Raw genomic sequence first — 23,808 nt, 5'->3', positions numbered from 1 at the left:
AACCAAATCATCAGTTGCCTTTTTTTTTTAAGTTCAATTATTTTGAGGGGGGGGGGCAGGCAGAGAGAGAGAGAGAGAAAGAGAGAGAAAGAGAGAGAGAGAGAGAGAGAGAGAGAGAGAGAATCTCAAGCAGGTTCCACACTGTCCGTGCACAGTTTGATGTGGGGCTTGAACTCACGAACCATGAGATCATGACGTGAGCTGAAATCGAGTTGGAAGCTTAACCGACTGAGTCACCCATTCTGTGGAACTCCTCTCGACCACAGAATTCAGTTTTCCAGTGATAATAATAGAGCATGTGGACTTGTATATATAATTATTTATGTAAGCATAGCCATTCCAAAGAATTTTCTTCTCCCCACTACATTCTGAAAAATCAATTCTAACTCTAAAGCCCAATTTGTGCATTAAGTGCCCCAAAGACAATCTGCAATACTATAGGATGAGTACAATCAGAAGGATGACCAAGAGGAATGAATGACTTAGGCCAGACTTCTTGTAAGTATACTGATGGTATTTAAGACAAAAGGAAGAGTTCCTATTCACAAATGATTTTAGTAGGACATATCCAGTCTAAGTAGGTTGGCTAAATAAACCTAACATTTATGGATTTATGGGGTATAGGTAGATGGAGAATGAAGGCAGTCACTTAAGTTGTATAATTATGGAATAGAAAAGATATTGGAAAACTGAAAGGACTTCCTTTTGTATTTTCATGTACATTGTTTTGTTATTCCAAAGCCAAAACATGCCCTAATAGAAGAAAAGGGATATTTTTGGAAGTTCCATCTGATGGTTTCTGGCTTCTCCAGAAAAAAGATGCTTTGTACCTGATGCTTGCCCGGATCCTTTGAATCAATAGTCAATTTGTTGTTGGATAAGAGCTATGATTCTCATGAGTTTGTTTTGATAATTCAGCTGTATGTTAATTAAGAGAGGAAAAACAGGACTCGATCTTCATAAACAGGAAAAAAAAAAGACAAAGTGATTTCTTCTTCATTAGGCAAAACAGGTTGCTAAGGTACTAGCCTCTGGAGTCAAGTTAAAAAAATAAAGGTGTCATGAATCTGGGTCTTAAACATTATTTGACCAGGGACCTGGGGAAAGAGAAATCAGTTTAAGCCTGGGAGTAGAAATAAGGTACACTAGTGAGAACAAGTGATTCCAAGAGCTGAAACCTATGTAGAATGTATCAGATTAGACATGAGAGTGACAAGTTGTACCCAGAAGGGGCACTTTAATGCTTTAAACCTGCATCAAGAGAACGGAATACTTGAAACTGATTTCCTAGGGGAAACCTCTTATATGAGGCTGATGTGGTGGCTGGGAGTAGAGAACGAGAGAATGGCATGTGGAGACTCTGTCACAAGTGGATAAAGAAGAAAATAATCAGAGAGAAAAGGGGACAATACCTGTATGTTTTCTTTAACTGAATACCTATATAAACAAAAAAAAACCCCCAAAGTTTCACCCTTTAAAATACTTATTCAGGGAATTGTGATCCTAGGATCCTCAATATGGAGAAATCCAGAAGATTTTCAATTTCTACCCAGATGCCAGAAACGTTCTTTTGCCTTCCTCTAAAAGGGCAAATAATAACCACTCTGTAAATTTTTGTAAAATATCTACTATGTGTGGACATTGTGCTAGCTGTTAGGGATATAGTAGGGAACAAGACAAACTTGTCTCTGATCTCATGGAACTGTCTAGGGGCAATGATATATACAGCAGGCACAAAATAAATTTATAGCCTTACCAATTCTAGAAGTTTGCAAATCCATAGCAAGAATTATTAAAAATAAAAATTCAACTAAAATTAAAATCCTATAAAGAGAACATTTTAAAATGCAAGCTTAAATAACTAAATAATGAAGGTGAGTTAAAAATAAACACTCTCAAACAAGCCAAAGGGAAGAGAAAAGAGAAAATCATGTGCAACAATTAGCTTGAATTAGAAAGTGGTGGGGGGGAGGGAGTGGTGTGGTGGAGGGATGGAGAGAGAGAGAGAGAAGGAGAGCGAGACACGGCACTATTAGAACTTACTTTGGTGGTTTCAGGTCCCTGTGAATTAGAGCTTTGGGTTGCATGCTGTGAAGATAAGCCACTCCTTGGGAACACTGTAAACACCAACTCATTGCGTGGGCAGCAGTGTAATATGGCAATGGTTCAGCACCATGCAGCACTGCAAAAGAAAGGCACAAACTAAAAAGAACTTTATTGCATATAACAAAAGACACAGGGTGAATGCAAGCACTGTCGGAACACATGACCAGGTCTATTTCTACATATGTTCCCATCAGTCCTGCTTTTAATTATTTTCTAAATATAAAGATAGAAATATCTAGTAATTTCAAATGGATACATACCACATAAATACCTAAAATCTAATAGTACTTCTAGTAAAGGTTATATATATGCTCTATCTAGCAAAATCAATATATATTACCACTTTTCCACTGATAGATACTGTCTTTCACAAAATAATGTAAATTATAAACAATATGATAGTATACTATTGTAACAGAAATATAGTGAAGTAGTACAGAAGGAAATAAAACAATGTAAATCAAGATGTTTACAATTATGCTTTCTACAATAGCTAAAAACTAGAAATAGTTCAATCAAATAAAACAATGGAGTATGAGAGCTACCCATTAACAATGATGAACACAGTAAATATAAATAAAAATTTAAATAAAATACTAACTTAAAAAATAGAATGCAACAATTTATTTTATATAAATGCAACAATATATTTACTACACTGGTGTTTTGCAAGAGTGAAAAAGTTAGCTCTGTTCTATAAAAATAACTAAATGACACAGTGTCCTTCATTGTTAAAACGTTCTGTGAAGGGAGTTTTCACAATTTTATTTTTCTGAAGAGAGCAAATTATGCAGAATGAAATGGAAGTATGGTTAAAGAGTTCTCAAATGAGGAGGCTCAAAGCTAAGAGAGGGCAAAAAACAAAAACACTAATAAAAGTATGAAGATATTTTAAAATCTGTTTAAAAAGCAAATTTTACCTTACTTAAATGCTTTTAGTATTATGAAAAGTACCACTCAGACTTCTAAATTTCATATACCAATGCTGTAGCATTTCATCTTTTCATTTCTAATCTTTAGCAGATTTTTTTTTAATTACCTCCTTTTGGGATTCTGAGGGTAAACTGTGAAGAACATTAAGCAACTAACAGTGTATATTAAGATCTCTTCAATGATTTTATTCTACTAGATAAAGACAAGTCTAATGACACTCACCATTATATAAAGAGCCCCCTTCAGCGTATTCCATCACAAGACACACCTAAAAGAAACACATGTCAGAATAATTAACTACAGTGTTGTGGCACCTTATGTGATTTGGGCCAGATAGTTCAGTTCAATCTTTAATTTTATTTGGTCTCTAGTATGTGAATGGTATTAACGGAAAGAAAAGGGGACCCAAGACTCTGTCTTCTATACAAGGGGCCCACTGTCTAAGAGTGGAAATGAATGTGAACACATAATCACAAGATCTTTGAGAACTTTCTCCAGTGCTGAGTAGATGCTGTCACAGGATGTCATAAATCTCATAACACGATGAGTTTACTGGATGAGACCACCTAAGATAATTCCTCCAATATACTGTGTTGTTAACAGACTAGAAACAAATACATAAAGTGCAATTTTTTTGAAATAATCTAACAGATCAAAACAGCTTCAAAAACTACATCCCCTCAAACATTTACCGTGTCACTGCTTACAGATGGGTGACAATGAAAAAGTGACAAACTTACTGGATTCAAGCAGGCTCCATACAGCTTTACAATATTAGGATGGTTCACGCGGGATAACTGTCGAAGCTGTAACAAATTAAGGTTTCTTTTAAAAGGTGCTAACTTATGAGAAACTGATTTCACAGCATCATTGTAATTTCATGGTTGTACAAAACATTAGTTCAATCACTCAACTATCATCATTCACTATGTAAGCAGGCACTGTGGTCATAAATGCCTGCCCAGGATGGCAAAGATTCCCTGCCCTAGAGCTCTCACGCTTTAATTGAGAGATGGACATGTAAACAAATAATTAAGGTAATGTGCAAAGTGCTGTAACAGGAGTTATGAACAAGTCATGTTAAGTACAAATAAGAATAAACTTTGCCAAGAAATGTTAGGACACTATCCCAGAGATGGCACTGAGCTGAGTTATTGAAGCCAGAAGAAGCCCTGTCATTGTCATCATCTTCATAACTATGGCTGAATAATCTATCTACTCTGTGCCGGGCATTGGGGGGTACTTTATAGATACCATATAATTCTCACAACTCTGCAAGGTAGGTATTGTCATTTCTACCTTAAAAGAAGAGGGACCTTTAAGATAAAGCTCAGAGAGGGTTAAGTGAGCTGTTAAATATCGTACAGCTAGGAAGTGGTATAGCCAGGGTTTGAACTTTGGTTTATCTGACTTAAAATCTGCACTCTTTCTGCATATGTGTGCTGTCTTCCCTATTTCCTTCTCCTATCTCTTGAATTAATTGCCTCCTCTGCATTCCCACTACCATTGCCTTAGTAACATGACTGCTGTAGTAATTGCCGTGTGTTCTCCTAGCTATTCTTCCTACTTCCAGCTTTAATCTTCCCCAATCCAATGAATCACACTAAGGTCAGTGAGAGGTTTGGCTATACTGTTTCTCTTGCTCTACATCTCAAACATCTGTTTATGTGTCCCTCCAAACTGCACCTTACTCTCTTTCTTCTCTCTTTTATGTCTTTTCCTTTCTCTTCCTCTTATTATTTACATTATACTGCTGGCTCATATGAAGTCCAAAAAGATAAACCTTTTTACTATATGCTAGTAGAAAGCTATATTTTTCTACAGCCAACATCTGTGTATTTTCAGTCCTAACACAAGAATATCACTATTTATTATATTCATTTATTATAAATACATATTTATTATATTTCATCTTAAGGTTCAGGACTGAGCTTCAGATAGCAGATTATGTAAGTATTCCTGCTCCCTCCTCAAATCCTACTACGACATTAAAGGCATTTTTTTCAAGGCACAAAGAAGTATAAAGAGAATGTGAAATGGGAAGACAACAACACATTTTTGAAGTTGGAAAGCAAATGATTAGCAGTATCGGACACAGCAGATCTAAAAAAAAAAAAAGAAAAGAAAAGAAAAAATGAGAAGCAATGAGATTTATCTCATAAAATCTCCAAAGGGTTGGGAGTACCAGGTACCTATGCAAATAAGGCAATAATGGAACAGAGAGACTGGCTGAAAGGTAGACCAAAGATTCCCTCCCTTCCTGACTTCAAACAGCTTAGTGATGCCTCTGTATCATCCCAAAGATTAGAAGCTGTTTCTTTGATATAGCAAAGAGTCTCTGGATTGGGGGATACCAAAGAAAAGTAAGGAATGAGCTCAAAGTAGTTGCCTCTGAGAAGCAGAAAACTTGATGGGAAGGAGGGTAAGGGAATAAAAGTTTTCAAAGTAAGAACATGTAGAGGACTCACATCCAATGTGGCTGATCCAAAGCCCAGTGTGCATCTCTCTCCTCTAGTTTCTTCCCCTCCTTCTCTCCTTGGTTTGAGAAAGTCTAGGCTGTGGTTGTTGGGAGCCTAGGCCTTCAACCAAAAGTACTGTACTCACTTGTTGGGGGCAGAGGCCAGGGTGATGACACAAAGGAGTCTGAACCAGGCTCTCTGTCTGGGTCTTACTGAAAGTTTGTCTGAGAGACATAACTCAGTGGAAGGGATGATGGATTGAAGGTAGCAGCCTGTGAGAACACCTATTGCTCTTTTTAGGTAGGATGATAATATATAAAGGAAGAGCCAAGGTCTTTCCAGAAGTGACCTGATAGAATTCATCACGTGGTTTTCATAGGGGAGGTGCACACTGGGCTAGTGCTATAAAGTCTTTATTAATTATTTTATTTTTACACTTAAAAATTTTTTTTACTTATTTTTGAGAGAGAGACAGAGCACGAGCAGGAGAGGGGCAGAGAGACAGAGGGAGACACAGAATCCGAAGCCGGCTCCAGGCTTCGAGCTGTCAGCATAGAGCCCAATGGGGGGCTTGAACTCACGGACTGCGAGATCATGACCTGGGCTGAAGTTGGACGCCCAGCCAACTGAGCCATCCAGGCGCCCCTATTTATTTTATTTTTAAATTCTCATGTCTGAATGTCTCTCTGGAAGAGATGTGTCTCTGATAAACTATCTGGAGTTGAGAGATGGGATTAGAAGGGATTGGCTGCAGGCAAGGGAGTTAAAGATCTGTAAATGAAAGAAATTGAATTTGAAGGTGAGAGAGACACACAGAGGAGGTGGGGTAGAGGGAAGACCAATTGCTTTGTGGGAGACTGGAGGCCAAGGTCTCAGAACTAATGAAGGAAGAAGTGTGTCCCAACCTTGTGAATCTCTTAAAAACCATTCAGTTGTACTTCCAACAGGTGAATTTTATGGTACATAAAATAAAGCTTTAAAAAAAGAAAAAAAAAAAAAAAAGAACATGTGGACTATCTGACAATCTCAATTATATGTATATATAACCTTGATAAAAAATTTTTATCCAAGCTATTATAATCTTTTCAAGTCCTGATTCCTAGTGTTTAACACATATGCTTTTACCTAGTTTTGTGAAAGTGCCAATACACTTTTAGACCTTATCTAAACCATAAACAAATATCATGAGTAAGGCAAGGCTGAGGCCAGACTCTCGGAGCATACTATTAGAGATCATCTTTTCTTCATGATGACCCCAAACTATCAGCATTTCTCAACTCATTCAATTAATTACAAAAATCCACTTCGTCATATCCCAACTAGGTTCTCAGTCTCCATGTTATACATTTAAAAATATCATAAAGTATATTTTGAAATTATAATTAAATATAATCACAAACATAAATTCAGAAAGGTTTGTAAGATAAAGACCACTTATCCACTGGTTAAAAAGTGATAAAACCACTGATATTTTTTTAAAGTTTATTTTTGAGAGAGAGAGGCAGAAGAGAGCTGTGCATGAGTTGGAAAGGGGCAAAGAGAGAAAGAATCCAAGCAGGGTCTGCAAGAACGTCTCAGAGCCTGACATGTGGCTCTAACCCACAAACCATGAGTTCATGACCTGAGCAGAAACCAGTCAGACCCTTAACCGACTGAGCCACCCAGGCACCCCAAAACCGGACTTAATGAACTACTATAATTTAATATACAACATAGTACAAAATTAAGAAATCTGACAATAGAATAATCTCAATTACTGAATTCTCCATCATCAAATCTGTAAGAGAATAGTTGTAGATTTTCATGCTAAATGTGAAATAATCAAATTTGAAATTTTTCCCTGTAAAATGATCTCATTTGAATTTCTAAAAATATTCAGTCAAAAATGAATGCATAAAATTTCCCTTAATTTTAGATAATGGGAGAAAATATCATTTCTTTTCTATTTTAAAATTTAAATTCTGTGTCTTGAAATAGATCTGAATCACATGGATGAGACTATATTTTAATAAAGGGATGATTCATTTATGTAGTTAGTTAAGAGTCTTTTCCTCTACTTTTTAATCAGAATTAAGAGTGTGAATGAAAAATGTTTCCATGGCATTATCTCTGGATCTACCAAATTGCTGAAGTTGAAGTATACAGAGAAGTGACAACTGAGAAACAACTTCTTTCACAATATTAAATTCATAGAGTATCTTAGGTAAAGAATTACACAACGGAAATAAGATCTCAACTTACCTCTACAATAAAAGCTTTCCTCTCAGATTCACTTTCTATTTGTTTAATGGCAACATCTTTTGCTCTCCATTTAGCTTTGCAGACTACTCCAAAGGCTCCTCTTCCAACAACCTGAGTTAAAAAACAACAACAACAACAACAACAACAACAAATCACCCATGAGAATCAGAAATAAATAGATCCAGCCCAACATATAACACTGAAGCTGACTTGAAAGATTTGGAAAAGATTTTAGAAATCATCACTCCCTGGATTTGCCACTGAGCATGTATGAAGTTTCACTGAAGTGAGAAAATAATGAACTTGTCTCTATCTTTTGAAAGTTTATGACCTAGACAGCTCTTCATTGTCAAGTAAAACCAAAACAACAAATAAAAAAGACTCCTGGAACAAGAAGAAAAAAAAAAGAAAAGAAAAGAAAAGAGACAAGATGAACAAGGAGAGAGAGAGATGGTTTGGGAAAAGAAAAATAAAAAGCAGAAACATACAATCAGTGTTTAAGCTATCATACTTATGAAATTAAAAATAGCTTTTGAATAATTCAGTAGGGGTATGAAACAGAGGGAAAAGGACAAAAATACAGATGATAAAAGACTGGCCCCTGTGACAGTAGACAAAACTTAGTATTACCTATATAATGGAATACACTTGGAATCCATCAAGAAAAAGAAATGAACTGCTGATTGATAAATGCTACAACATGGATGAACTTCAAAAAACACTGTGCTAAATGAAAGAAGCTACATACAAGAGACCACACACTATGATTCCACTGACGTGAAATGTCCAGAAAAGTTAAATCCATAGAGATAGAAAGTAGATCAGTGGTTGCCTAGAACTGAGAGTGAAAATTGGGATTAACTGTAAATGGGTAGGAGGAATATTACCAAGGGGGTGAAAATGTCTGAAAACTGATTTATGATGATGGGTGCATAACTTGGCATATTTGTACAAATGACCGAATACTTCAAATTGGTGAATTTCATAATATGTAAAATATTTCATTAAAGTTTTTTTTTTAAGTTATAAAAGGTTGGCCATGTATTTTATTATTGTTGACAGCTAACTGATAGGGACCTCATGGGTTCATTGCTCTCTCATGCTATTTGCTTTACTTTTACAAATGTTTGAAATTTGCCATAATATAAAAACAACAGAATAGCTTTTGAAGCTTGTTAAGATTTTATTATTGTAAATGACCTTAGTTAAGTGCCATCTACTCCAATTTTTCAGCTTCCAATGTATCTAAGTACCTTGTGGCAATGCTTTTTCCTTAAGTGAAATATCTGTCCACACCTCTCATTTATGTACTTTCTTTTTTTTTTTTTAAAGCTTATTTATTTTTGACAGAGAGACACAGCATGAGCGGGGGAGGGGCAGAGAGCGGGAGACACAGAATCTGAAGCAGGCTCCAGGCTCTGAGCTGTCAGCACAGATCCTGATGCGGGGCTTGAACTCACGGACCGCGAGATCATGACCTGAGCCGAAGTCGGCCGCTCAACCAACTGAGCCACCCAGGCGCCCCTCATTTATGTACTTTCTATGTTTTGCTTTCATACGTTACCTCATTTACACAACCATAGGAGGTACATACTAATGTTATTCTTATTTTACAGATAAAGCTTCTAGCTTTAAAGAAGTAAACTAACTTGCTCAAAGCTATATTAGTAAAGAGCAAGTACAAGTACGTATTGATCCCAGAGAAGTTAACACCAGAATGTGAAGGATCCTAATATGTACACATATAACTCTATTCTATGCCAGAACAGGGGGCACAGAGAGAGGGAGACACAGAATTTGAAGGAGGCTCCAGGCTCTGAGCTGTCAGCACAGAGCCCTACGTGCAGCTCAAACCAATGAACCATGAGATTGTGACCGGAGCCAAAGCCGGATGCTTAACCGACTGAGCCACCCAGACACCCCAAGGAGCTTTCACTTTAGACAAACTTACAAGAACAAATCCACGGGCACAAAGCTCTTCTGTAACAAAGTTGGCTCTAGCTAGGCGGATCAGATAATTTATTATTTACATCAGAACTCTTTTTAGAGTAAGAAGTAAGTTCCAATAATAACCACGAGGACAGTAGCTGTAAATGGGGATGTAAGGCCAGTTTAGCAACAGCTCAAATTCTATTTCATACATTACACAAAACAGTATGGCTATTTCTCATGTTACATAATGTATTAAAACACCCAAATGGTTAACATTTATTGAATGTTTCCATTTTATTTTATTTTGTCATCTCTATTTTTTGTTTTCAATTTTAATTCCAGTATAGTTAACATATGGTGTTATATTAACTTCAAGTGTACACTACAGTGATTCAAGAATTCTACACATTATTCAGTGCTCATCATGATAAGTGTACTCTTTAATCCCCTTCATAAATCCACCTCTCCTCTGGTAACCATCAGTTTGCTCTCTTGGTATTTCTCTTGTTTTTTCCCTTTGCTCCTTTTTTTTTTTTTTTTTAAATTTTTTAAATGTTCTATATATTTTTGAGAAGAAAGCACAAGTGGGGAAGGGACAGAGAGAGAAAGAGAAAGGGGAATAGAAGATCTGAAGCAGGATCTGTGCTGACAGCAGCAAACCCAATGAGGGGCTCGAACTCACAAACTGTGAGATCATGACCTGAGCTGATGTCAGATGCTCAACCAACTGAGCCACCCAGGTGCCGCCTATATTTTGTTTCTTAAATTCCACACATGAGTGAAATCATATGGTATCTGTCTTTCTCTGACTTATTTCACTTAGCATAATACTCTCTAGCTCTATCCAGGTTGCAAATGGCAAGGTTTCATTGTTTTTTTTTTACGGCTGAAAAATATTCCATCGCTTGTGTGTGTGTGTCTGTGTGTGTGTGTGTGTGTGTATCATATCTTCCTTATCCATTCATTTATCAATGGACACTTGGGCTGCTTCCATATCTTGACTATGGTAAATAATGCTGCAATAAACATAAGGGTTCATGTATCCCTTTTTAGGGTAAATACCCAGTATAGTGCAATTACTGGATCACAGGGCAGTTCTATTTTTAACCTTTTAAGGAGCTTCCATACTATTTTTCACAGTGGCTATACCAGTTTGTATTCCCACCAATAGTGCATTAGGGTTCCTTTTTTCTCAACATCCTCACCAACATTTGTTTCTTGTTTTTGAGTTTAGCTACTCTGACAGGTGTGAGGTGATATCGCATTATAGTTTTGACTTGCATTTCCCTGATGATGGGTGATGCTAAGCATCTTTTCATGTGTCTGTTGGCCATCTGGATGTCTTCTTTGAAAAAAATGTCTGTTTACGTATTCAGCCCATTTTTTAATTGGGTTCTTTGCTCTTTGGGTGTTGAGTTGTATCTCTCATATGAGAAAGAAACCAACATCAGTCATTTGCACTAGTCATCCAGTTACTTTAACATGAATGGGTATTGACTAAACCTGGCACCATCAGAGTAATGGAAAGAGCACACCCGGGCTCTGAAATTCAACAGACTCGAGTTTGAATAAAGGTTCTACCTATTAGCTATTAATGCTGGGCAGAGTAACATCTCTGAGCTTCTGTTTTCTCAGCAGTAAAGGGGAGATGCTTACAATCTCCTCAGTGGTATCTACAGGATTCATACTCAAACCAAAACCATGTAGTTTCTTATATCCTACAAAAGAATAATAAGTGCTTAGAGTTAGGTATGAATCAATGTAAGGAGCTGTACAATTAACCATGATGAATAGGAAACAGGTCTTAAAACAAATTTCAACTTTACGGCAACATTAGACTAAGAAGGTATGGATGGAGAACAGATTACCTATTGATATGATAATGAAATAATGATTATGAATTCAAAATATTCTTCAACCATGTATTTACAAAGCAACTGTACTTAGTAGGTGTCCTCCTGTTTCATTTTCCTATTTTAAGTAAAGTCCACGTAGGGATTCCAAACATTGTATTTGTAGATCATTCGCTTGTCACAAAAACCGTTAGGTGTTATATGACTAGTTGTGATGCACAAGTGCCATCTAGTGCTGAGATGATGGCTGACTCTGAGTTTTCAACTTAAAATCATGGGAACAAAATGTGGAGAAATAAGGACATGATAAACCTTCTTCTATTTGCTCAAGAAAGCAGCAATTTTTTAAACACTTTGAAATATAAAACAGGCACATTTATGTAAGAAGAGAGCCAATGGCTTTAAGAAGCCTCCACTCATGTTAGGGGTCTAAGATATTTCACAGGTATGGTAAAACAACAGATATAAAATGATAGTAAAGAAAAGTACAAGATGCCTAAGGATGTACACATAAAGTGAAATGCATGATTAAAAAAAAATAATAACTGAATTCAAAGGAGTGAGGTTAGAGGCACTGGGTGCTATATGTAGGGGATGAATCACTGGATTCTACTCCTGAAATCATTATTGTACTATATGCTAACTAACTTGAATATAAATCAAAAAATAAACAAGTACATTAAAAAAAAAAAAAGGAAGCAGAGTCAATGCTTAAAGAATTAAACCTTTGTGTATCTAATGATTCTGAATACTAATTCCAATGAACGAAAGGGGTTTTTCCCAAACCACCAAAGAAATTCTCAGATACCAACCAGCTGGGTGTCCTACAATTCAATTCAACTCTGACACTATCTATCTGGACACAAGTATCAGATCCTGCAGGTTAAGGGCTCAGGTCTATAAGACTGTCCCTCCTTCCACAACTTCAGATGCCAGTCACAAGTCCAGGATGTCACTTGTGCTTCTGACCAATGGCTACAGATTGGAGGTTCCAATGACTCCCTCCTTGGGTTCAATCAATTTGCTGGAGTGGCTCACAAAACTGAAACATTTTCCTGACTGTATTACCAGTTTATTATAAAAGGACATAACCCAGGAACTGCCAGATAGAAGAGAACCAGAGGGCAAGATATGCAGAAAGCGTGCAAAGCTTCCATAACCTCTCTAGGCAAGTCACTCTCCTTGAACCTCTATGTGTTCACCAACCTGGAAGTTCTCCAACCCTGGCCTTTTGGGTTTTTATGGAGGCTTCATTAGACAGGTATGATTGATTACATCTTTGGTCAATGGCAAATGATCTGACCTCCAGCTCCTCTCCTTTCTACACTCCCTTCTTTGGAGGTCAGGGGGATGGGACTGAAAGTTCCAACCCTCTAACCAAAAAGTAGGTTCTCCTAGCAACTAGCCCCCATCCTGTAGTAGGGTTAAAAAGTACCCTGAACAGGGGCGTCTGGGTGGCTCAGTCGGTTAAGCGTCCGACTTCGGCTCAGGTCATGTTCTCACAGTTTGTGAGTTCGAGCCCCGCGTCAGGCTCTGTGTTGACAGCTCAGAGCCTGGAGCCTGCTTTGGCTTCTGTGTCTCCTTCTCTCTCTGCCCCTCCCCAACTTGTGCCCTGTCCCTTTGTCTCTCAAAAAAATAAGTAAATGTAAAAGTAACCTCAACATAACGAGAGAGAGAAACAGAAACATTTTTATTTTTCTTCCCTTAGGAAATTCGGAAAGTTTTGGGAGCTGTGAATGAGGAACTGTGGACAAAGACCAAGTATATATGACAGAAATACACATTTGGTCATTCATTTTTTATAATTGTATTCTTTTTTTTTTTTTTAATGTTTACTTATTTTTGAGAGAGACCGAGTACGAGTGAGGAAGGGGCAGAGAGAAGAGGAGGAGACACAGAATCTGTAGCAGGGTCCAGGTGCTGAGCTGTCAGCAGAGCCTGATGCGGGGCTTGAACTCACAAGCCATGAGATCATACCTGAGCTGAAGTCAGACACTTAACCGACCAAGCCACATAGGTGCCCCTATGTTTGGTCATTCAGATGACCAAATGTATATTCCTTATAAATCATCACACTGCAATATAAAAAAAAAAAAAAAAAAAAAAAAAAAAAGACTTTCCATTTTTTTCAAGTGGCATAAATGTAGAGATATTAAGAGTAAAAAATATATATATATATAAAGAATTGACTTTTGGGGCGCCTGGGTGGCTCAGTCGGTTAAGCGGCCGACTTCGGCTCAGGTCATGATCTCTCGGTCCATGAGTTCAAGCCCCGCGTCGGGCTCTGTGCTGACAGCTCAGAGCCTGGAGCCTGTTTCAGATTCTGTGTATCCCACTCTCTGACCCTCCCCTGTTCATGCTCTGTCTCTCCCTGTCTCAAAAATAAATAAAACGTTAAAAAAAAAAAAAAAAAAAAAAAAAGAATTGACTTTTGCCTTCATGGAATAAAAGTGAGGTAGAGAAAAAATTCAAGACAACAGTACTTAAATCATTTTTTAAATACTTACTAGCTTAAGTGAGCCAAAGGTAAGTCTATAATGGTGGTTAAAGAAACACCTCATCCCCTTCAGGGATAGGCTTAGAGATTCAGGACAGGCTTAGGAATTTGAGGGCAGAAAGGACTTATCCTTCCCACTTCTCAAAGAGATTTTTAAGAGAGGGCAGCCTCACACAGCTTAGCCACCCTGGAAAGCTACAGATGATTAAAAATGCAAGGGGAGAGGGCCTAGATGGCTTAATTGGTTAAGCATCCCACTCTTCATTTTGGCTCAGGTCATGATCTTGCAGTTTGTGGGATCAAGCCCTGTGTCAGGCTCCAAGGTGACATCACGGAGCTTGCTTGGGATTCTCTCTCTCCCAACAGAATATGGAAATGATAACAACAACAACAACAACAACAACAACAACAACAACAACAACAACTGCAAAACAAAACAAAAAAAACTCTTGCCAAAAGAAAAGTGAAGAAACTGAAATTAGAGTCTCTTGGACTATAGGGAGGAGGCTGTTTTGGGCAAAATGTTGGAACCTGTATCTCAGGCTGTGGGATAGTAGACAGCTCAAATACAGGGAGCTAAATAGAGATCAGCTGAGTTTTGGAGAATCGATGAAGGCCAAAGGGGGAAGGCCTAGTCAGTAAGCAAGGGAGAAATGGGTAAGTTCTCCTTTCAAAGGTGTGAAGGTAAGGATCATACCAAGAAAACAATGAACTTCATTTGTTTACTCCTTAAATCAGCAGTTTTTGAACGTCTACTATATTCAGCTACCATTTAGCTTATCAGAGATATAGCAATAAATAAGACAAAGACTATGATCTACATGGAATGTGTTTTCAATTAATGGAGGGGAAAGATAATCAATAGGCAAAAAGATGAATAAGAAGAATATCAGATTGCAAAAAAATGCTATGTAGAAAACAAAAAAGAAGGATGACAGGACAAAGAGACTGGTGGAAGCTTCGGGACAGATAGTATGGGAAGGCTATCTGAGGAGGTTACTAACTTGATATTTGAATGATACAAGGAACCAACCAAAGAAGAAGAAACAAGTAATCTGAAGGCCCTAAGGGGAAAAAAACCCTCATTCCCTATTCAATAATATTTCAACCTCAGCTATAGATTAGGTGCTACCTTAGACACTCAAGATATAGAAGTGAACAAAATAAACCATAATCTTTGTTTCTACTGCTTATATTCTTGTGGAGAGAGACAAAGTAAAAACATGTAATATTTGGTAAATAACCAGTGTGCTAAAAAGTAAAGGAACAAAATCTTGTGTGTGTGTACACACATGTATGCACTACCCCCACCCAATTTTAAACAGTCGTCCTGTAAAGCCGCACTGAGAAAGGAGACATTTTAGTGATAACCTAGAGAAATACTTGGAGTGTTTGGTGTGGGCGGTGCATAGTGGGAGAAGGGAAGAGAAATACAAGATAAGACTGGAGAGACAGGCAGAATCTACATCCTGAATGGCTTTCTGCATCACAAAAAGGAGTTTGGATTTCAGTCTAAGTGCAGTAAGAAGCAACAGGAGAAATTTAAGAAGGAAAGATGTGATACGATTTTACATTAAAAAAATAATTCTAGCTCTTATGTGAAAAATGGATTTTAGGGAAGCTAGAACATATACAGAGACCAGATAGAAGGCTAATAGCAGCCCAAGTAAGAAAGAATAGCTGTGAGGACAAGGCTGAAGGCAGTGCAGAAAAACGGGCAGATCCAGGATATGTTTTATAGGTAGGGTCAAAAGAGCTTGCTGATGGCACACATGTATGCAGGAGGGGCAGAGAGGAAGAGATGAATCAAGGATAACGTCTAGGTTAGGCAACAGTTTAATGAAGGAAAACAAAGAACAGAGCAAGCAGATTTTTTTTTTTAATAACACAGAGTTGTGTTTTAGTCATACAAAGTTTAAGATGTCTATTAGATACCCAAGGGGAGATATCAAGAAAGAAAATAGAAACATGAGTCAAGGAGAAGTCAGGCAGGCAAATCATCAGCATTTAGTTGATTATTTCTGGTCAATCAACTGGATGAGAGATTACCAAAAAATACTATGGGGCACTGGAACTGAGCTCTGAAGAACTTCTATATCTAGAAAACAGAGGAGAAAGAAGAAGCAAAAACTGGAAAGAACAGTCAATAATATAGCAAGCAAACCAGAAGAGTACCTCAAGAAGCCAAGGGAAGATTTCCAAAATGAAAGCAAATGCAAAAACAGCAAAAGCATTAATCCAATGGCTCTCAAAATGGATCAAAAGCATCAGCATGACCTGGATATTTGTGGAAAATATAAATCCCCAGGTTCCAACCCAAAAGTACTGAGTCTGAGGGTAGGGCACAGCAATCTGTGTTTTAAGAAACTCTGAAGGTGATTCTGGTTTGAGAACAATATTAGGTTATATTAAAAACATAACTAACGGTGAAACAAGGGACTTCGGTGGAAACCATCACATAGATCACTGAGCCCTCAACTGCTGTGGATATTATTTTTTCTTTTTTATTTTTTTTTAAATGTTTACTTCTGAGAGAGACAGAGTGCGAGTGGGGGAGGTGCAGAGAGAGAGAGAGAGAGGGAGACACAGAATCTGAAGCAGGCTCCAGGCTCTGAGCTGTCAGAACAGGGTTCAAACCCATGAACCGCGAGATCATGACCTTAGCTGAAGTCAGATGCTAGTCATTACCTGAGCCGGAAGTCCAACGCTCAACTAACTGAGCCACCCAGGTGCCTCTGCTGTGGATATTACTTATCAAAGTTTTCCAGAGCACTAAATGCCATCTTGGGCATGAAGAAAGAAAAAGGGGGATTCTTGTGAACAACCCAATGTTTTTCTTGAAACACAGATTGACAGAAACGAGTGGCATAGAGGGCAAATTGAGACACTGGCATCTGAGGTATGAAAATCCTCATATTCAAACTAAAAACAAGGAAAGGAAGTTACTTTTTACTTACAATCTAACTTCTAATTCAAGTTCACAAATCAAATATGCTTTTTGGATTGCATTCATATCTGAATAACCTAAGTTTCTTTGACACATTGGGTCATTAACAATTATTTTGAATTTACTGCTTTCCCCAAAGACCAATTTCCACCAAGAGGGTAAAAAAGGGCACACATCTAAATTATAAGTATCTCCCCATCACTTGCATCCATACAAAACGGTGAACCTAGAAATAAATATTAGATATTTTTCACAGTCCCTCATCTGTAAAAATAGAAGAACAGAGGAATGCAAAGAGGACTTTGGTTTTAAAAGGGAAGTCAACCTAGAATTATTTCCTTCTAAATTTATGAATGCTTTCTAAATTATTCTTAGATTAATTCTCTTATGATGTGCATCTTTCCCCCTGTGGTGTAGTGATTTTGGGTCCACGACTTTAATCTCAAATTTTAAAGCAGATTTAAATGTATTTTTTAAATAAAAATAGAACAGAAGAATATGAGATAGTATGTAAAATATTTCCATATAATTAGTATTAAAAAGCACAAGTATCAAAATCAGAATTCATTTTGTGTGTTTAAAGAAAGCAACTCCTTTAAAAACTAATTTCTTGATGATGAGTGATGTTGAGCATTTTTTCATGGGTCAGTGAGGACTTTAAGATACAAAACAGATGAACATAAGGGAAGGGAAGCAAAAATAATATAAAAACAGGGAGAGGAACAAAACATAAGAGACTCTTAAATATAGAGAACAGAGGGTTACTGGAGAGGTTTTGGGAGGGGAGGTGGGCTAAATGGGTAAGGGGCATTAAGGAATCTAGTCCTGAAATCATTGTTGCACTATATAACTAACTTGAATGTAAATTAAAAAAAATAAATTAAATTTAAAAAAAAGCTAATTTCTTCAGGATGGAAGACTATTCTTTCATCCAAGTCATGTTATTAAAAACAAACACAAACCCACCTGAACTACACTAAACGGGAAAGGATGACCTTGTGTTCTTAATTTACTATGAAATAATTCTTCTTAATTGTCCCCAATTCATGTTATTTTTAGTTCAGTGACTATAGTTGTCACTTTGGTTTGGCCCTGCTCTTTGGACTATGTGAATGGATCCTGGCTATGTTGCCACTGCTCTGGCTAGAAATTTGGAACATGACAGAACAAGCATAGATCATATATTTATTTGTTAGAACTTAGAGCCTCCAACTATTTCAGAACTTAGAACTTCAATATCTATTAATACACTGTGGCAGAGAACTGCCATCTGCTGACAAGACAGACTTGATAACATGAAAGTAAAGCTTTTATTATTCAAACTTACTTTTGAATTTTTGTGCAATCTTTTAAAACCTGCCATAGACACCTGACCCAGTTAGTAGGCCTTTCTTTCAAATACATGCCATGTCATCTTCTAAGCTACACAGGCACAATTTAAGAGTTATCGTGTGACTATCTCTTTACTGTGGTAACAATTCCAGATTTCTAATGAAATCAATGATCATTAAGTTTCACATGAAGAGTTTATTAATAATTTTGGATATCCCACAATTAAATACTGAGTATAACAAATCTACAGACTCAGTTTAAGAAGACCACTATAAATAAGGTTTTTCTCCAATATCAGATGCCCATCTACCTCTAAAAACTACAAAATATCATGGCCAAAGTTCTTTCTAGATTTCCCTTTAAAACAAAACCTTTGGGTCTCTATAATGAAGCTTAAGAACATATAAACAATGCAGTGATTATATGTGCCTTGCTTAGATTACACTTGAGGTCAACACTGTGGGTCTCCCTTTTAAAAAGCAGCCATGCCAAAAATAGGGTCTTTGTAATATTTTAGTAGAAGCCCACCAATACATGGTTTACTTACAGCACCTGCCCCTTTACAGCATTTTTTACCCCAAATGAACATATTTGCTAGGTATAATAGTAATGGAATCAACATTTGGAAAGAGAATCAGATTTCATTTCTAGTGTAAATGCTGCCTTAGCCAAATCACAAACTTACTGCAACCTCTGGTTTTATCACATGCAATGTAAAAGAACTAGATGAGCACTAAATCCTCACAATTATGCTGTGATAACTTCATTTACTCATTCAACAAATATTTATTGAAAAACATGGTGCTAGACATTGGGGTTACAAGTGTGAATAAGGCACCTTACATTGTGCTGCAGGACACACAATTTTGCTTACTGGTAAGTGCCACAAAGGATAATAGAAGTGACAAAATCTAGGTTGCTCAGGGAAAGTTTCCCTGTGGAATAAACATTTGAGGTGAGACTTGAATGGTGAGAGGTGCCAGCCATGTGAAGTTCTTGAGGGAAAAGCATGCTGGGCAGGGGAGGGAACAACTGCAAAGACAATTCACCTTTGTGCCTTTCCCAATCTATGATGCTTACTTTATTCCAAATCTATTTTCAAATTATTTTCCATTCAACAAAGTGTTCTGTGATTAACCCTACTTTCAAATTATAGCTTCAGTGCTCAGTTTACATTATAGTCATAGTTCTAAATTAGTGGTTCTGAAAATGTTAATTATTAACTGTTCTGTGTTTATTCTAGTCTCCTAATAATAAAAAATTTCAAGGAGAGAATCCTAGAATTCTTCTGTTCATCTTCCACAGTACCTTAGCAATATTGTGCACAGAAGAGAATGTTCATTACATGCGTAGCACCGACTACTGCAAAGGAAATCAGTATTTTGTTTCTCCATTTTCAGAATAAGGTTTGGTCAGAGTGCTTCAGAAAGAAACAAAGCAACACTGTAAACCTAGTAGAAAGAGTAAGTGACTCACGAGTAAGAAATCTCAAATTCAATTCTCAGCTCTACCATTTACTACACAAGAGGTTTCTAGTAAATCAATCTCTATGACCAATGTCAATATCTGTAAAATGGGGATATTTGTCCTGTCTAACCAGGATTAGTTGGTTACCAACTACCTTCCACAAGAGATCATATGATGCTTATTGTGGAAACAGAGCATTAATACTGGAATAAATGTGTTTTCATTTCAGAGCTGGAAGAGACTTTAAATAATCATGTTCAGGCCTTCACTTCACATGAGAAATCAGACCCAGAAAAATGAAATTACCTGATCCAAGTTACTTAAATATATTATGGCACAATGGGTATGGCATCCAAATTTTTTAAATACCCAGCCCAGTACACTTTTTACCACACCACACTGCCTTTACCACTTCTTGCAACCTAGTCCTCAATGTACATACTTCACAATTTATTCTAACGTTCTCTACACTCAGCCCCAGAATGGTAAAAACTAGGTGATTTTTTTTTTTTAAGTACCTACCTAGGTTTCTGAGGCCAAGGTCTCACATAATTTGCTATCAGAACTGAATTTAGGAAGTGCTACACTAATTAGGAATGTATGGATTAGAATCAGCTGATACCTTAAAGATATATATCTACTAAATGACTACATATTTGGCCTGTGGTTGGAGTAGTTTTCATACATAGTTTCTAACTGAATCAGTATAATGCTGTTTCAGTTACACTGTTATTTGGGAAATACAGAACATGATTCTATTTATAGGCAACATATTTGTACTATGTAGAATACTGAAAGCAATATAAAAATACTTTTTGTTTCTAGCCATTTTTCTTCTCTTATTTATGATTTTAACCAAAAGTAAAATCTAAGTTAAGAAATAGTTATTGAAGGGGCGTCTGGGTGGCTCAGTCGGTTGAGCGTCTGACTTCGGCTCAGGTCATGATCTCACGGTCTGTGAGTTCGAGCCCCGCGTTGGGCTCTGTGCTGACAGCTCAGAGCCTGGAGCCTGCTTCATATTCTGTGTCCCCCTCTCTCTCTGCCCCTCCCCCACTCATGCTCTGTCTCTGTCTCAGAAATAAATAAACATTAAAAAAAATAAAAAAAAAAGAAATGGTTATTGAATGCCTATAGTGCACTCTGTATTATATAACACTGTTTTAATGTGCACAAATACAATGGGAATTATGTAATACTTTCAACGTTAGAAAGGTCTGAATTCAATCTTTAAAGTGAAAATAAACTGGGTACTCAAAAATAAAAACTAAACTAGAGAACCAGCTAATACTAGAAATTTTCATTTGAAAACAAAAATTTACTCCTCAGGAATGTCTTAAATATACTTAAAAAAGGTTGAAACAATATCTAAACTGAAAGAAAAATCTTTAGAAACGTAAAAGTCTAATCAGAAGTTAAGTGGCTTTCCAGGAAGAGCAGTAAAATGATGACTCTCTCCTCAGTAACTTCCATTCTTCCAAGAAGAACGTAAAATGCTTTAGAAAGTAGTGTGAGAAAATGAAGGCTGTAAGAATAAATGATGTAAGTCTGTGGAAGCATTTGTTAGACCATGAAGTACAAGTTATTATTACATAACAATTTGTAGTCTACAAGCAGAGCAGTTTGCCACAGAGTAGACGTAAACGCTTATTTAAAAACTGCAATTCTTTTATACTGACTCACTGAATTTTTATTCTTAAAAAAGAAAGTTAGCCATGAAAGCTGGATCAACTATCCATTTCTGAAAAAGGAATTTATCATAGCCTCAATAGAAAACACACACCCACACATAAATAAATTCCCCTCTCTTTTCAAAATATTGGTCCTTCTTCTTTTAGCATGTGACCTTAAAGCAGGTTACTGTTCTCTGGAATTCAGTTTCCTAGTCATAAGTATCAGGTACTGTGTTGGGTATTTTGATCATATTGTCTAATAGGATGTTATACAGGTAAAATTAAATAGAAATTATTATCCCTGTTTTATAGTTAAGGAAACTATAAAGCTTAAAGGGGTTAGTTAGGAAGCTCGCTTCACATCACATGGCTAATAAGTGGTATGTACACCTGATATACTGAACCTCCCTCTAACTCCAAAGGCCTTGTTTATGTTATCTTGTAAAATGACGTTGTTCTCAGTGATTACCTTATGCAATAGAAAGACATGATTTAGGAATCCATTATTCTTCCAAAATATGCACAGAAAAAAATGTATTTGTTGAATGGTAATTATCTGGCTACTTTAGCTTGCCACTATTTAAAAATAATTTTGGATTTTTAAAGTAAAGATAATTCACTGAAAGCCTGTAACATGGGTCTTGCCACACATTGTTCTTTGTGGCATATGTTAAGCAAAATATTTAATAAATTTTAAAAATGAGTAAGTGGTAATTGATAGTATTTTCTTTTTAATGTTTATTAATTTATTTTCGAGAGAGGGAGAGAATGGGGGAGGGGCAGAGAGAGAGAGAGAGGGAGACAGAGAATCCAAAAGGAGGCTCTGCACTCTCAGCGCAGAGCCCCAGGCAGGGCTTGAACCCCAGGAATCATGAGATCATGACCTGAGCATAAGTCCACACTTAACCAATTGCTTAAATGACTAATCCACCTAGGTGGCCCATGATAAGTATTACTTCCAACCAAAGTTTGAACACTTTCTAAAATGTGTGTTTAAAACAGATACAGTTTTTACTTTTCTACATTTTATGATTTTTAGAATCAATCTATTATGTATATTTGAAAAGAAGCAATATATTAAAAGCATATTACTACCTTTCCCTAAAATAACTTACTACAGAATAAAGAATGGATTTGGGTTTTCTAACAGCGATTTCTGTTATACTGCGGTCGTCACAGAAATCGTAAGTTTCTCTTCGGAATATGCTGCTTGAGACATCTTTTCACTGTAGTCTACATAACTAATGGTAAGAATTATCCAAATTAGTCCAACTGAACGCAGAATATTTAATATTACGACTACTGCTCTATCGAATCGGCGAAACTGAGAAGCATTCAGTACTGAGGCGGACACTTCATTAGACATGATGATATATTTGCCAAGTATTTATCGAACACACACTACATACCAGACACTGAGCTAGAAGTCGAACATAATACAAACTTTGGCCCTTAAGAACACCAAGTCTTAGTGAACTTAAACTCCAGGACGGTCATGGTGTTTGGTGAATTTACTATTTACATATATAAGAACTGGTGCTCCACAACATCTCACCAGTTCATCTTGGTGTTTGAGATGACCGAATTCCGGTAACAGACCAAACTCAAGAGTGCCGAAATGAGGGAAAAAGAAAGCTTCCCAGAGCATTTGAACGCAGAGTCCCCTCTACACCTGGCCTCGGTGGGGACTCCCGGGTAGACTCCGCAGGGCCCCGAGAATCAGAGAGGCCGGGGAAGCACCTTAAGAGTCGGGACCAGGCAAAGGCGGAGACAGGCGCCTCCGTGCCGGGCCTCACTCACCTCTTCCACTTCGATCTCCTTGTAGTCAATCTCTTCAAAGTTGAGGACTTGGGAGGGGGCTTCGATCATCTCACCGGCCGAAGATGAGGAAGAGGAGGAAGCGGCGGAGGCTGTAGACATGATCCTTCGCGGAGCCCGGGGGGCCCGGGGAGGCTGCCACCCGGACACTCCGGGGGAGACCCGCGCCCACCCGCCTCCGGACCGACCTTCAGCCTGAAGCCACGGCGCTCCGTGGCGGGGACAGGGGCAGTGGCCACAGCCGAATCCCGGCTCCGGCTCCGCAGCGTTTTCCGCCGCCGGGCCCCGCCCACTGAACTTCCGGTTCCGGCCTGAAATCGGAAACAGAAGGAGAGCTGTGAGCTCAAGAAAGGGGAGGGAAGAATTTTGTGATTGAGACCGGGAAAGGAAGGGCAGGTTGGGGGTGGGGGAAAGTGAGGCTAGCTTGGAGCTGTAGAACAAATTTCGCGAGATCTTTATTAAGGGACCTCAACATCGGGTGATACCGCGAGAGCTGATATGCTGACGTAATTAAAATGCGCAAACGGAAGTGGCGCGTAGCTTGACGGAGTAT

At 37.6% G+C, this 23,808-nt stretch overlaps 1 protein-coding gene across 7 annotated transcripts in view; it reads right to left on the bottom strand.

Annotated features, from left to right (window-relative positions):
- The window catches only part of MAP3K7 (mitogen-activated protein kinase kinase kinase 7), an 85,047-nt gene extending 61,407 nt beyond the window's left edge, over positions 1–23,640 (bottom strand). For 6 of the 7 annotated variants that reach the window (XR_008422954.1, XR_008422955.1, XR_008422956.1 and 3 more), the window contains exons 1-5: positions 23,238–23,640; positions 7,740–7,850; positions 3,780–3,845; positions 3,262–3,307; positions 2,044–2,182 (exon numbers count right to left, since the gene is read on the bottom strand). Coding sequence is in view for 2 of the 7 variants with exons in the window: in XM_019442868.2 (XP_019298413.1) it covers positions 2,044–2,182; positions 3,262–3,307; positions 3,780–3,845; positions 7,740–7,850; positions 23,238–23,357 (482 nt within the window). In the remaining 5 variants the exon portion in view is untranslated. The remainder of the gene's footprint in view (positions 1–2,043; positions 2,183–3,261; positions 3,308–3,779; positions 3,846–7,739; positions 7,851–23,237) is intronic. The other variant, XM_019442869.2, reaches the window with a different exon arrangement.
- Between the last annotated feature and the right edge of the window lie 168 nt (positions 23,641–23,808).

Source organism: Panthera pardus, unplaced genomic scaffold, assembly GCF_024362965.1.
Source record: "Panthera pardus isolate Hobbes unplaced genomic scaffold, ASM2436296v1 HiC_scaffold_17, whole genome shotgun sequence".
In the NCBI taxonomy this organism is placed as follows: Eukaryota; Metazoa; Chordata; class Mammalia; order Carnivora; family Felidae; genus Panthera; species Panthera pardus.
The sequence above is the reverse complement of the archived record's forward strand: the minus strand, read 5'-3'. Positions and strand labels throughout refer to the sequence as shown.